This window comes from Dreissena polymorpha, chromosome 10, assembly GCF_020536995.1.
Source record: "Dreissena polymorpha isolate Duluth1 chromosome 10, UMN_Dpol_1.0, whole genome shotgun sequence".
NCBI classification, from domain to species: domain Eukaryota; kingdom Metazoa; phylum Mollusca; class Bivalvia; order Myida; family Dreissenidae; genus Dreissena; species Dreissena polymorpha.
In genome coordinates, this window is record NC_068364.1 from 52,161,758 (window position 1) to 52,177,977 (window position 16,220).

Sequence of the window (16,220 nt, forward strand, 5' to 3'; positions counted from 1 at the left end):
CAGTCGAATTCCATACCTGAGGTTATCATTCCATTCACAAATTCCTCACGTGATAAAAACCCATCACCGTCCTTATCTTGGCGGCGGAAAAAGTCTGTTATTCTCATCTTTTTTGCCTGAATCCATTTCAAATATCGTGCTTTCCACAACTCAAAGTCAAAGTTTTTCACACTGTCCATTTCCATTAGAGTGTCTAAAGCATCTTCAAGGTTCTTCTTCCTGTCTACAGACATTCGCCACACGGTTCTCCATCGATTCTGTAACGCAACCACCCGCGGATTCTGGCTATCCATATCATTGAGACGTGAGAGACTGAAATTGCAAAGCACATGTAGCATGTCTATTGGCTGCAATCATAATCATGTCCATGTAATGTATTTCCTCAGCAAATTTGGGAATTTTTTTTATGGAATGAGACAAACAGTCTAAGTTAGGATTGGAAATGTAAGGATAGGGTTAAAAAGCCACTAGCATGAATCCAATCAAGAAATAGTACTGTGAGGGCCTCCTATCATGTAATGACTGAACATACAAAATAGTGCCTTGAGCCAATAGTCTTTACACTATTATATTGCCCTCCAAAAAACACCATAATAGCAGAACTTTGATATTCATACAAATAAAGAAGAATAACTGATTGGTAAGGTAAAGAGCGACAAACATTCAGGCCTTTTTCTAGCCATTTCAGGAAAAACCTATTTAATATTACTCTTCATTATTATTCACAATATAAGAGCAAAATCATAGAAATTATAATTTTATAATTAGTTTGATATTATTACATTGAGACATAATAATAATTATACATTTCTATGAATGTTTTATGCAATCCAAAGTCTCTCACCTGCCATACTGTCTGGGCCCACCGGGAGACTTTGGTTCATGCTGCAGGATCTTGGTGAGTCTCTCCACGTCATTGTTCTTAGCTGTGATGTCATTGTGGAACTCTGCGTGCTCCTTGCACAGTGTCTCAACCACACTGAGGTCATCGGGTATCGGGTCCTTCTCCTTCGTGGAGAGCAGCACCTACCCAGGGGCAGAGAACTCTTGTGTTAGAGTAGGATAGAACCAGAGGAGGGAACTTCTCTATGCTAATAGCAGTCAAGAGAGGGAACTTGAAATAAGTTGTAATAAGATAGACCAAGAGAGGGAACTAAGATGTTAGAATAGGAGTGACCAGGGGAGGGAACTAAGATAATAGAATAGGGGTGACCAGGGGAGGAACTTAAGATGTTAGAATAGGGGTGACCAGGGGAGGGAACTAAGATGTTAGAATAGGAGTGACCAGGGGAGGGAACTAAGATGTTAGAATAAGGGTGACCAGGGGAGGGACCCAAGATGTTAGAATGGGGGTGACCAGGGGAGGAACTTAAGATGTTAGAATAAGGGTGACCAGGGGAGGAACTAAAGATGCTAGAATAGGAGTGATCAGGGAAGGAAACTATGATGTTAGAATAGGGATGACCAGAAGAGGGAACTAAGAAGTTAGAATAGGAGTTACCAGGGGAGGAACTTAAGATGTTAGAATAGGAGTGACCAGGGGAGGAACTAAAGATGTTAGAATAGGGGTGACCAGGGAAGGAACTTAAGATGTAAGAATAGGAGTGACCAGGGGAGGAAACTATGATGTTAGAATAGGGGTGACCAAGGGAGGGAACTAAGATGTTAGAATAGGAGTGACCAGGGGAGGAACTTAAGATGTTAGAATAGGGGTGATCAGGGGAGGGACCCAAGATGTTAGAATGGTGGTGACCAAGGGAGGAACTTAAGATGTTAGAATAGGGGTGACCAGGGGAGGAACTAAAGATGTTAGAATAGGAGTGACCAGGGGAGGGAACTAAGATGTAAGAATAGGAGTGACCAGGGGAGGAACTTAAGATGTTAGAATAGGAGTGACCAGGGGAGGAACTTAAGATGTTAGAATAGGAGTAACCAGGGGAAGGAACTAAGATGTAAGAATAGGAGTGACCAGGGGAGGGAACTAAGATGTTAGAATGGGAGTGACCATGGGAGGAACTTTAGATGTTAGAATAGGAGTGACCCAGGGGAGGAACTAAAGATGTTAGAATAGGAGTGACCAGGGGAGGAACTTAAGATGTTAGAATAGGAGTGACCAGGGGAGAAAACTTCAATGTTAAAATAGAACAGGCCAGATGAGGGAAACAAGATGTTAGAATAGGAGAGACCAGGAGAGGGAACTAAGATGTAAGAATAGGAGTGACCAGGGGAGGGAACTAAGATGTTAGAATAGGAGTGACCAGGGGAGCGAACTAGGATGTTTGAATAGGGGTGACCAGGGGGAGGGAACTAAGATGTTAGAATAGGAGTGACCAGGGGAGGGAACTAAGATGTTAGAATAGGGGTGAACAGGAGAGGGAACAAAGATGTTAGAATAGGAGTGACCAGGGGAGGGAACTAAGATGTTAGAATGGGGGTGACCAGGGGTGGAACTTAAGATGTTAGAATAGGAGCGACCAGGGGAGGAATCTTCAATGTTAAAATAGGAGAGGCCAGGAGAGGGAAACAAGATGTTAGAATAGGAGAGCCCAGGAGAGGGAACTAAGATGTTAGAATAGGAGTGACCAGGGAAGGGAACTAAGATGTTAGAATAGGAGTGTCCAGGGGAGGAAACTAAGATGTTAGAATAGGGGTGACCAGGGGAGGGAACTAAGATGTTAGAATAGGGATGAACAGGAGAGGGAACTAAGATGTTAGAATAGGAGTGACCAGGGTAGGGAACTAAGATGTTAGAATAGGAGTGACCAGGGGAGGAAACTAAGATGTTAGGAAAGGGGTGACCAGGGGAGGAAACTAAGATGTTAGAATAGAAGTGACCAGGAGGGAGAACTAAGATGTTAGAATAGGAGTGACCAGGGGAGGGAACTAAGATGTTAGAATAAGGGTGACCAGGGGAGGAACTTAAGATGTTAGAATAGGGGTGACCAGGGGAGTAACTTAAGATATAAGAATAGGAGAGACCAGGGGAGACAACTAAGATGTTAGAATAGGGATGACCAGGGGAGGGAATAAAGATGTTAGAATAGTAGTGACCAGGGGAGGGAACTAAGATGTTAGAATAGGAGTGACCAGGTGAGGGAACTAAGATGTAAGAATTGGAGTGACCAGGGCAGGGAACTAAGATGTAAGAATAGGAGATACCAGGGGAGGGAACTAAGATGTTAGAATAGGAGAGACCAGGGGAGGAATCTAAGATGTTAGAATAGGAGTGACCAGGAGAGAGAACTAAGATGTTACAATTAGAGTGACCAAGGGAGGGAACTAAGATGTGAGAATAGGAGTGACCAGGAGAGGAACCTACGATGTTAGAATAGGGCTGACCAGGGGAGGGAACTAAGATGTTAGAATAGGAGTGACCAGGGGAGGGAACTTAGATGTTAGAATAGGAGTGACCAGGGGAGGGAACTTAAGATGCTAGAATAGGGGTGACCAGGGGAGGGAACTAAGATGGCAGAATGCGGGTGACCAGGGGAGGAACTTAAGATGTTAGAATAGGAGTGACCAGGGGAGGAACTTAAGATGTTAGAATAGGAGTGACCAGGGGAGGAAACTTAAATTTTAAAATAGGGGAGACCAGGGGAGTGAACTCTTGTGTTGGGTAATGATAGACAAGGGAGGGAACTTTTATGTTATGATAGGAGACTAGGGGAGGAAACTATTAGGTTATGATAGGAGAACTTTTGTTTCGCAATAGGATAGAACTAGGGGAGATAACTTTTATGCCATAATAGGAGACTATGGTAGGGAACTCTTGTATAAGAAATCTTGTGATTAAAGTAAGAATAGGATAGAACAAAGAAGGGAATTCTTGTGTAAGAATAGCATAGACCATGGGAGAGAATAATGTGAAAATAAGGTTGTCAAGTTGTGTAATTGAATAAATTTGATACTTTTAATGCCATATGGTAGGATATAATTGATAAAAACTATTTAAAGATTTACAATGCTAAAAAATTGATTACCTTTGAATCAGATGCCAATAATGTTATGCAAGAACATTTTTTTCATTAGTTTGTCCAAGATACTTACGTTCATTTCATGCAGAAAAGATAGAAGACACACAATTTCTGTTTTGCTATATATACTGATTTGATAACAATTGGAAAAATTTGGCAAAGAATTCCCAAACAGTCAACCCTTTCCCACTCAAAAGCAAAGTTAACATTGCTATGTGCAAACAGCATAAAACCAGAACAGCCTGCAAGAAGCTTGTAGTCTGTTCAGGTGTTATGCTGTTCATCAATATCTAAGGTTTGGAGATGAAGCCTTAAAATCTTGAAACTAGTACGAAAGGTCTTATACTAAATAAAACTTCCTAATGGACTACAAATGCAAGCAAATACATATCTGAGTGGTAAAGGGTTAAATTTGTTTATTTGAAGTCTCACCTGAGCGTCTGTTAGCCATGACAGCAGCTCCTCCACGAGTGCTGCGTTACCCTGAATGGCTCTGAGAGCCTCCTGCAGTCTCTGCTCCAATGATTTAGCTCGCTGTAGCAACTGGTCCCAACGGGTTTGTGTTATTGTCAAATAGTATTTCACAAATCGGATAGCATTCGGGTGACAGTTTCGTAGAATTTCTTCTGCAAGGATTTTTATTTTGTCAATGGTATCCTGGTGTCCGCGGAGTTCTGCTTGAAATTTCTGAAAGTAAATGGGACAGGTAAGAAAGAATATTGTACTTTATACGCTTTTGAACATATTTATATAAGAAGTGAGCTAATTTTAGTCTGTGAATATGACCAATCTACATGAAAAATATAGTACCTTGTATATCTTCAAAATTTTCTACTGATACGTCATATTAAATCTTTCAAATATTGACATGGAAACAATTTTACACGAGCATTTTTTTTCACCATTTGTTCACTGACCCATAAGCATACTCACACTTTAAATTGCATGGGCAAGTTTAGCCCAACTACAACACAGGAGAAAAATATGTATAGAATTAAGATCCTTCAATCTCAACAAAGGTATGGTCTTCGTACTGTTGGCAGTGGAGTGAACTTTATATTGTACTAAATTTAGATGACACACACCTCAGAAGTTAAAATTCATAAAATTATCTGACATTAAAATGGTAGTTGCTGGCTTTTCCCCAGGCAATTTTAGTACAGCGGGCTCGCGGTGCCTGGACTTAAAAATCAATTTTGCTACAAGGCTTGTTTTTCTGATCATGCTATAAAATTGTATTATTAAATATGATAAAATGTGACTTTAATGAAATTGATTGAGTAAAACAAATTAATAATTTACCAAAAAGTCTTAAAGTAGCTCTAAATAAATGTAATTTTCATTAGAGCATGAAGCAAATGAGCTGTATGATCCATGTCTACTCTCTCACCTCATGTTTCTCTGTCTCAACTCACGTTTATATGTCACACCTAGTGTTTCTGTATTTCACCTTGTGTTTGTCTGTCTCGCCTTTCAGCAGGTGTTTCTCTGTCTCAAATCATGTTTTTCTGTCTCAACTCATGTTTCTCTGTCTCACCTTGTGTTCATCTGTCTCACCTTGTGTTTGTCTGTCTCATTTTGTGTTTGTCTGTCTCACTATGTGTCTCTTTGTCTCACCTCGTGTCTCTCTGTCTCACTTCGTGTTTCTCTGTCTCACCTCAAGTTTTTCTGTCTCACTTTGTGTTTCTCTGTCTCACTTCGTGTTTCTCTGTCTCACCTCATGTTTCTCTGTCTCACCTCATGTTTCTCTATCTCACCTTGTGTTTCTCTGTCTAACCTTGTGTTTCTCTGTCTAATCTCGTGTTTCTCTGTCTAACCTCATGTTTCTCTGTCTCACCTTGTGATTCTCTGTCTAACCTTGTGTTTCTTTGTCTAATCTAGTGTTTTTCTGTCTCACGTCATGTTTCTCTGTCTCACCTCGTGTTTCTCTGTCACACCTCATGTTTCGCTCTCTCAGCACGTGTTCTCTCATGTTTCTCTGTATCACTTTGTGTCCCTCTGTCTCACCTCGTGTCTCTCTGTCTCACTACTTGTTTCTCTCTCTCACCTCATATGTGTCTGTTTCACCTTGTGTTTCTTTGTCTAACCTCATGTTTATCTTGCTCACATCGTGTTTTTCGATCTCACCTCGTGTTTCTCTGTCTCACCTCATGTTTCTCGGTCTCACTTCGTGTTTCTCTCTCTCACCTCATGTTTCTCTGTCTCACCTCATGTTTCTTTGTCTCACCTCGTGTTTCTCTGACTCCCTTTGTATTTCTCTCTCTCACCTCATGCTTTTCTGTCTCAACTTGTGTTTTTTTTTTGTCTAATCTCGTGTTTCTCTGTCTCACCTTGTGTTTCTCTGTCTCACTTTGTGTTTTTTTGTCTAACCTCGTGTTTTTATGTCTCACATTGTGTTTCTCTGTCTCACCTTGTGTTTCTCTGTCTCACTTTGTGTTTCTTTGTCTCACCTTGTGTTTCTCTGTCTCACCTCATGTTTCTCTATCAGCTGTATGATGGCAACCTCGTCCTCTGGTAGAGTCTTGAACTTGAGCTCTGCCTCGGCCTGAGGAAGGAACTCTCTCATCACCTGCACCACGCCCTGGAACTCTTCAGCCTGGAAGGGAGAAACAGGGCAGGGAAATCAATATGGGATATTGGATGAGGAATACAATTTGGAAAATTTGTGTTGTTGTTTCATTAAAAATTAAATTATGAAATTCATGGCACTTTTACCAGGAAGAAAATAAAGATAAGACTAGCTGGGTGATGAGTATTGAGATATTCATTTTGCAAGACTTAGAACACATCATAATTTTATGGGTTTTTGTTAAGTTTTTTTTCCGGTTTTGAACAGTATTTCAGTCGTAAAATGGTGATGTTTTTTCCAACATGGAAACGATCAAGGAGAGAAGGTTACACAGTTATAAGTGCAGTATCTGGCAATAAACAGACTTGATACAGGGGAAAGAGGTAAATGTCATATGAAAAACAAGAAACCGTCGGAGACGGGTGATGCTCCCCAAAGGTTTTTTTTGTCACAATATTGCACTATATATTCAGATAACAGGAAACGTCTAGTAGTTGGGCGGACAAGAATTGCACTCTATGTACAGCTTATAGTAAATTTCAAAGGGCCATAACTCTGTGAAAAATCATCCGACCAGAACCGGCTGATAATATGCACATCTCCTCTTGGTAGTGAAGCTTCCCATAAAGTTCAATTGAATTCCGGTCATAAATTGCTGGGAAATAGCCCGGACAAAAATTGTGCACAGACGGACGGACACACACACGGACAGACGAAGCGGCGACTATATGCTCCCCCGAAAAAAAATTGGGGGAGCATAAAAAACAATGTTCAATGCCCGCTAACATTGTAATACTGAGTGGGGATTCAAATCCTCTGATGAGCAGTCCAGGACTCTACCAACTTAGCTAGTTGGCATGGTTAGAACACTTAAAACAGGAGCCTTTGAAAGTAACGATATTACCCAAAGTATTTACAAGGCTGCCCTGTATAAAAAAAAATCAGCCAAATTTGATTTGCGTTGGCAACATTTAACTTATTTTGGTTATTTTATGAGTATATATGAAGCCAAATATATTTGCTAGTCAAATGGTGGAATAAGATTGCTTTATGAACCATTCTGGTACCCACCAGTTGCAGGGACTCTTTGAGGTTGTTCTCCCGAAGGTCACTGAGTGCGTTCACAGATTCCCACAGTGATGTCAGCTCCTCCATCTGAACAGGGGGCAGGTTACCGGAGGCCTTCATGGCCGCCACCGTCTGCTCACGGGCAGACAACTCCTGCTGCAATGCCTGGAATAGTCAGGGGAGACAATTATGAGATACAAGCAAGGAATAATCAGGGGAGACAATCATGAGAGAAAACAATAGCACCACCACTCTTTGCTAGAGGGAAGATAAAGCTTGTTGGAACTCCATGGAATATTAAGGGGAAACAATTATGAAAAGTATGTGAGAAAACAAGAGGGCCTTATTTCTCTGTTCCTGGGAAGGTAAATTCTGCAATGCTTGAAACAAATGAACAAGAGCTGTGTTTGTGAAACACAATGCCCCCTACTGCGCCTCTTTGAAGCCGCACGGCAGCTATTTTAGAAAAAAATGACCTTTCACTTTGAAGGATGACCTTGACCTTTCACCACTCAAAATGTGCAGCTCCATGAGATACACATGCATGCCAAATATCAAGTTGCTATCTTCAATATTGCAAAAGTTATTACCAAGGTTAAAGTTTTGGGACAGACAGACAGACACACACACACATCAAATGACAGACAGGCCTAAAACAATATACCCCCCGATCATTCGATCCGGGGGCATAAAAAATATTTCCAAACCTAAGAAATGATGAGCAGAAAACAGCACGAAATCTGGTTTTATGTTGGTTGAATATAGTTGTTTTCGTTTCGCTTCTGAGCAGAAAACAGTGACCCACCTGATGTTGCTCTATGAGCATGCTAAAAAGCAGAAAACAGTGGCTCACCTTATGTTGCTCTATGAGCATGCTGACGGTATCCAGGTCCCCCAATATGGGCTGGTCCTCTCCCAGGCTGCTCTGTACCTTGCCCAGCCATTCTAACATGGAGCTGAGAGCGTCGGCCACACGGCCAGATGTCAGCAACGCCTCGTCCAGCTTGTTTTGACTGAAAAAAAGTGGCAGATAAAAAGATTAGTGCCCATGAAGTTACAGCTTGTTTTGACTGAAAAAATAGAAGCAGGGAAAAACATAAGATACAGCTTTATATAGCTGGAAGCTGGAAGCATAGAGGATGGGAAGAATACAAGTTACAGCTTGTTTTGAATGGAAAAATAGAGGCAGGGAAGAAAATAAAGCTACAGCTTGTTTTAGCTGGAAACGTAGAGGATGAGAAGAATATGAGATACAGCAAGTTTTGACTTAAAAAAAAAGAGGCAGGGAAGAAAATAAAGCTACAGCTTGTTTTAGCTGGAAACATAGAGGATGAGAAGAATAGGAGTTACAGCAAATTTTGACTGGAAAACAGAGGCACAGAAGAATATAAGTAACATCTATTTTGACTGAAAAAGAGACAGTGAAGAATATACGATACAAATTGTTTTGACTTTAAAGCAGAGGCAGGGAAGAATATGTGTGCTTCTAAAGTTACAGGTTGTTTTGACTGATAAATACAGGCATGGAAGAATATAATTGCTACTGAAGTTACAGATTGCTTTGATCTGAAAAAAATGGGCAGAGAAGAATATTGCTTGAGAAATGGGTAAACATGTAAGATCAGACTGGCTGAAGGAGGGACTTTCAAACAGACCAACTTACATCGACTATTCGAGAAGGTATTATTATTAATGTAGTACTCAACAACTATTATGTTATACAGGAATTCTTATGCTGCCTTTCAATCCAATGCTGCTTTTACAACTGCCATTATTGGAGAACTAATCAATGTTTTCCCTGCAATTTCAGACTTTCACTCTAATTGTATATCAACCATGCATCCTGTCATAAAAGGAAGGGATTTAATCAATGTCAACACCATCTATTATGGTTGATAAAAAACAAATCAGGAAAATCAGATAACATTTACACTAACTTAAAATTCAAACAACATGCAATAGACATGATATTTAAATGATCATAATCTATCAGTACCGAGAAAATATTATTAATTCAAGGCTTAACCCATTTATGCCTAGTGGACTCTCCCATCCTTCTAAATTGGATCAATTTATTTCCAAAATTAGGGATGTCTTGTATATTTAATTCTTTATTTAGAATACTTCTTACAAAAATTCCTTTAAGCAAACAGCACAGACCCTGATGAGACGCCGCATCATGCGCCATCTCATCTGGGTCTACGCTGCTTGCCAAGGCCTTTTCTCTAGACGCTAGGCATAAATGGGTTAAGCACACAACATAAACATTACATTTTTTAATCTGTTTTTATTAATAAATGCCATCCTGGATTTAAACTGCTAATATATTAAACATTATAAAACAATGGGCAAAGAGGAGTCATAAATCAGAGAGTTGTGAACAGCTCTCAACTGACATACTCAATGATCAATATATCAATACTACAAAAACATCAGTTTGCCAAACAAACTAGTCGCTTATCAGTATTGAACAAACATATACCTACTCTTATAGACTATATCATACTGTATATGGCTAGTTATCTACAGAGACTTGCACTCAACTACTTCACTTGATGCAAGCTGAAGATCTCTGTCATGATCTCTATTTCAAACCAGTATTAGAGACATGAGATAATCATTCACTATTTGCTTTACTGTTTATAACAGCAGAATGATAGATATCCTTGCAAGATATGCAGGAACTTATAAGTGTAATCACTTATGATGGTCAATTTGTTTAGGAACCAATAAAGTTTTATCACATCCAACTCTGTCAAAAATATTTACTTTAAAATCAAACCCTATCTGTACATTACTCAATAGTGAAATGGAGCCTAAATATAAACAAGTGAGCAAATACTCCAAATGGTTAGATTAGTCCAATAGTTTGATAAGAAGACTTAATAATTAGGTCAATGCCTTTAAATCTAGCAATTTGGGATTTCACTAAGTTCACCCTTTCCCCCTAAGAAGCAAAGTGAAAATGAAAAGAGTAACTTGCAGTCTGTTCAGGTTTTATGCTGTTTGCAGCTCACTAGTATCTAAGGGTTGGAAATGAAGCATTTATAACTTGAATATAGTAAGAAAGGTCTTTAATTAAATGCAGAGCTCCAGATAAGGATTTAGTCTAAAGGGTATTTCACCCCCTGATATTATTGTGAAAGTGTATTTTACTCCTTTGTTTCAGCCATAAAGAGTATTTAGGAATATTTAGGGTTATTTTCCATTTCCATAGAAAACTGAAAGAGTAAATGGCGTTTTTAATCTAGAAATATTATTATTTGTTATTTATATTATTAAATGCAAACAGAATAAATTTAAAGTGACGATATGAACAGACTTTCTTTAAAAATATTCCTGCAGGAGCCGCTGGTCGCTTAAAAGGTCCCTTTTTAATCCACAAACATGATGGGCCGCCATTTTTATGACAAGCTTATTTGTCACATAACCCCAAACCGGAACCCCTGTTTGCAGGGTTACATGCAGCCAGTTTGATATGTTTGACAATGCACACATTGTTCAGTGCATACTGCATAGGATCTGTAAAATACATTGCAAATGGAATGTGTTGGTATCAATTTTTAAGGTTTATTTGTAAGCAATAAGAAAAAAAGCCATTTTTGTGCTCTACTTTTTCTGTTGATGCTTCCCGGCTTTGAAAGTAGGTCATACTATTTGAGCCCAAAATGGTCGCCTGCACAGATGTCAAAACAGGTTGGCCTATTCTAAGGTGAATATTTTGAGTTACAACGTATAGAATTTAATGACATCCATTTTTTTCAAAAGATTATGCATTAATCTTTCCAATGATGTATGATGATATAGTGGGTCATTGCTTGATCATGGTAAAAATTGATATCGAACTTCAACTATTTTATATGTCATATAGATGGAAATTAATTGCACATGCGTAACCTATTTTGAATGACTTACTTTTGATTCAAAGGTTAAATAACACTAAAAACTCAACTGGATTATTGGTTAAACCGGTTACGCACTTTAATCGATTTAAAATACGTACCAAGATTTGTATTGCGTTTTGTTATGTTCTGGGCCGATTTTTAATGCGTTTTTTTATATTTTTTCAATGCGTAAATACGCAGATACGCCTATTATCGGGAGCTCTGATTAAATGAAACTTTCTTAGGGATTACACATGCTTAAAAATACGTATCGAAGTGGTAAAGGGTTAAAACTAACCTATTGGATGTAATGTCAAGTGGGAATATAATTTTGGGACTGTGAGTGACTGATGGTGGAAGACAATTCTCTGCAATGGTCTAAATTAATGAGATATATATAATAGTCCTTATATGCAATTCAGTGATGGTTTGGTACAATTTACATTTAATTAAATGTTATGCATTGCAATTTCCCTAATAGTGATCTACTTACATACATGTATTAAGTTGAAAGTTGTTACCTCTTATGATTTTCAATATACGCTCCAGACAAAATTGGAGTATTCAATCTAATAAAGGGCAATTTAGCTCTTAAAATATAGCAGCAAGAGTTATGGCTCTTAATTTTGCACTTCACATCCCCTTAATGAGATATACCAACCAATCAACTTTCAAGTTGATGTCACATACAGTTTTTAAGATATCTTCAGACAAAACATATGTACAAAAATTGACAAGGAATGTCACTCTAAAAATATAGGAGAAAGAGTTACGTTTCTTGTACACTGAACTTACCCCAAATGAGATCAACAGACCTATTAAGTTTCAAATTTACACCTCTTTTAGTTTCTGAGATAAGCTTTGGACAAAATTTCAATATTATAATAAGAGCATAATACAAGAAAAGTTGAAAAAGAGGCATAACTTTGTTTGTTTTTTTAAAGTCGAAAAAGCACAACTCCATATCATAAGAAAGTTTAAAATTTAAACTTGAAGCATTTGTTCCTTATGATATAAAATTTTGCGTGTGTGACTTTAAAGATAATGTTGAACAGTGTAGCAGAAAGATTCCTGGCAACTTTTGGTCAACAGACAAAGAGACAGACAGATATTACTGACATGGTTGGTGATTACTACTTTTACATTATACTGGAAGTTGGGGCGGTATATAAAAACTGAATGTTTGACCTTTTACACTTTGAATAATATTGGGATCAACCAGATCAGGTGATGACTAAATTTAAGAACACCTTGCGTTTAACCTTCAACAATGATAGCTATTTCTAACAACACTGTATACTTAATTCTCATTCATCAAAGTTGTAAAACAGTTATCAAAATCAGAGCTTAGATCTATATTAGGTGCCAACATTGTAAAACTGTGATAAAACTTAGGAGTTTAAGTGCAACATAAAGTGCTGTAATTGTGAATCATCCAAGCCCAACTGCACTTTGCCTGACTGTCCTTCTACATGTAACTGTCAGAAGGTTTTTACTATGGTATCAATTGCTTCTGTATAGATAAACATCCCCCAAACAGGTTACTGTTCTATTGATGAGATAAATAGCTCTTTAATCCAAAATATTTGTACAGTCCGTTTGAATTGGTCTTAAAACAGCTCTGTAAATAAGACCAACTATCAATGCCTGACGTATTTTCAAGCGGTTAACCTATATCCCTTTGATGATTCTGAAATTATAACAGTTACCAATTGAATTAAATTGGCACAAGTTATAAAAGTAAGCACTCACGGATATCAATATATCAATAGAAAGGCCAAACGCTTTGTCAAACACTAGCTTATACTAAGAGTGGAATGCCTAATGTCATTTAAGTTTATTTGTAATTTGAATTTTTTTCTGTCGCTTGTTATTTCTTATAAAATATAAATTGTGTTTGCACTTGTAGATATGCAATTATTATTTTATTTTATACCAAACCATCAAAAGTCAACCTTGTCAAGCTGATTTCTGAATGGTATGGCAACAATTTTATTATACCTATTGTAGTAATGCCCTTTTAAAATGTGTCCAATGACATTGAAAACAAAATTTCTCATACTTACTTGTTCTCCAAAATTTATACATATTTGTATTATTTTTCAAGCATTTGAAAATGTCCCTTGACGACAATTAGAAATACTATAAAGATCCATATCTGTGTATCAGTACACTTCATCTCTAAATTGAGCATGAATCTACTGGGCTAATCACCATTCAGCCATGCCAAATAATGAGCAAGCAATTTACATTCAGAGGGCATATACATGTGAAAATAGAATATTCAAACATCCGAAATCGTACCCTTTTAAAACTCCAGGTCATTCCTTATGTTAAAGTATGCAAATATTATGTTACAGTTTGTACATACACTTCTTGCATTATTGAATTAATGTATGAATATTGTTTGTTTTTCCAATTAAATGTGCACTAATATTTTTACAGCTTTTTTGTATATCTTTTAATTGTGTTAAAGCTTTCATAAAAGGTATGTATGTAGTCACAAATAACTTCACTGTATTCCATACAATCAATGAGTCTTATTAAGTCAGCTTTTGAAGATGCACTAAAGTATCAATCATTATGTGGCAATAAACAATAATATAAAATCTTCAAAACTTTGAAGAAATGTTAAGAAATTGTGCAGAACAAACATTGAATTTTGCACTTATGATTGGCAAAATATCTTGATAATCAAAACAAACAAATAGAACAAGGGCTGTTTGTAAAACATGCATGCCCCCTATATGGGCTGTCAGTTGTAGTGGCAGCCATTGTGTGAATACGTTTTTTGTCACTGTGACCTTGACCTTTGACATAGTGACCTGAAAATCAATAGCTGTCATCTGCCAGTCATGATCAATGTACCTATGAAGTTTCATGATCCTAGGGGTAAGCGTTCTTGAGTTATCATCAGGAGACCATCTGGTGGACGGACGGAGACCCCACCACAACAGTACATAATATAATCTGCAAATGTGGTCCTAAACTGCATCAAAGAACGAGTCACTGTGACCTTGACCTTTGACCTAGTGACCTCAAAATCAATAGGGGTCATCTGCCAGTCATGATCAATGTACCTATGAAGTTTCATGATCCTAGGCGTAAGGGTTCTTGAGTCATCATCCGGAAACCATCTGGTGGATGGACGGAGACCCCACCACAACAGTACATGTACATAATATAATCTGCAAATGTGGTCCTAAACTGCATCAAAGAAGGAGTCACTGTGACCTTGACCTTTGACCTAGTGACCTCAAAATCAATAGGGGTCATCTGCCAGTCATCATCAATGTGCCTATGAAGTTTCATGATCCTAGGCGCAAGGGTTCTTGAGTTATCATCCGGAAACCATCTGGTGGACGGACGGACCGACCTACCGACATGTGCGAAACAATATACCCCCTCTTCTTCCAAGAAGGGGATTAAAAATATGTGAACAGTTCTTAATTTGATTTTTTTACAGTCTTAACTTAACTATGTATACCGTTGCAATTTAAGGAATAGTAGAACAAAGGTACAAGGATAACAGGGAAGATGTCTGCCAAGCCCTGAAATCATCACATAAATAAACCCTCCATAAAAAACAACATTTAAGCCTCGCTCTGAAAAAGGGGGCTTAATGCCAGTCCGTAAAGTGTCATCCCTGCGGACTGCATAGGCTAATCTGGGATGACACTTTACGCACATGCATTCAAGCTGGTTTAAACAGTGCAAGGCTCATATAACATAATAGACATCACACATGTGCTGGAGAGAGTACAGAATAATGAGTTGTTTCCATTTCAAACCAAAGCCCTGCAGTCTGGAAAAACCCGGTTAGGGGTCACTGATGAAAGCGGATACAGGAAGATTTCATGTGGAAGTAAATTCTAGAGCAGGTTGTCATACAAAAAATGATTTCATGTCAACTGAACTTTCAGTTACATGCAAATTAAAAACAGTGTGGTTAGAGCAATTGAGTTTTGATTATTAATGAGGAAAATGAAATGTGCATTTAAAGTAAGAAATACTAGTATTGACCGATTCTGACGTACATTTTAGAGACAAAATTCCTTTAGGAAGACCAGATATAGATTTATCACAATAATGTTGAGATGTACAGTTCTAACGTCACAGTACAATTACATTTCACGTGACATTGTGCAGGCTTGAAACTTCAAATACTGGTATCAATATCATGATGATTGATGGACTGGTACCAATATCATTATGATTGATGGACTGGTACAAATATCATTATGATTGATGGACTGGTACAAATATCATTATGGTTGATGGACTGGTACCAATTTTGATTGATAGACAACAGATCCTTTTCTAGAACTATGCAAAAGTAAACCAAAGCCCCCAAGTTCACAAAGATTTCTCCAATATAAGGTGTGCGTGTTGTTGACATAAGGACATACATGGGGTAAGGGCCACATGTTGGTTGGGGTAAAACATGTTTGGTTTAACTTACTAACTGTTCCAATACCAAATGTAGATATGGTCATAATGCTGAAAGGCACTGAAATGACCATTAATATGTACAAGTAACTGTGTGCAATACATTCATATAAACCATGTTCAAAAGCCTAGTTTGAATAGTTTAATCCCTCTTTATTTTATCCTCCAACCCATCCTGTGTAAATGTAATGGCACCCCTGACAGTGGTCACTGCGGGAGTAGCAGGCCCTTATAAGGAGATTCTCAACACTACAGAAGAGCAGGTTGCCCAGTAAC

General features: G+C 38.1%; 1 protein-coding gene across 14 annotated transcripts in view; it reads right to left on the reverse strand.

Annotated features, from left to right (window-relative positions):
• LOC127847138 (dystonin-like) overlaps window positions 1–16,220 on the reverse strand; it is a 144,781-nt gene that overhangs the window by 16,368 nt on the left and 112,193 nt on the right. For 11 of the 14 annotated variants that reach the window (XR_008033836.1, XM_052378794.1, XM_052378795.1 and 8 more), the window contains 7 exons: window positions 15,958–16,005; window positions 8,465–8,624; window positions 7,615–7,776; window positions 6,445–6,570; window positions 4,407–4,661; window positions 845–1,026; window positions 17–312 (listed from right to left, as the gene is read on the reverse strand). Coding sequence is in view for 13 of the 14 variants with exons in the window: in XM_052378794.1 (XP_052234754.1) it covers window positions 17–312; window positions 845–1,026; window positions 4,407–4,661; window positions 6,445–6,570; window positions 7,615–7,776; window positions 8,465–8,624; window positions 15,958–16,005 (1,229 nt within the window). In the remaining variant the exon portion in view is untranslated. The remainder of the gene's footprint in view (window positions 1–16; window positions 313–844; window positions 1,027–4,406; window positions 4,662–6,444; window positions 6,571–7,614; window positions 7,777–8,464; window positions 8,625–15,957; window positions 16,006–16,220) is intronic. The other 3 variants (XM_052378805.1, XM_052378799.1, XM_052378797.1) reach the window with 1 other exon arrangement.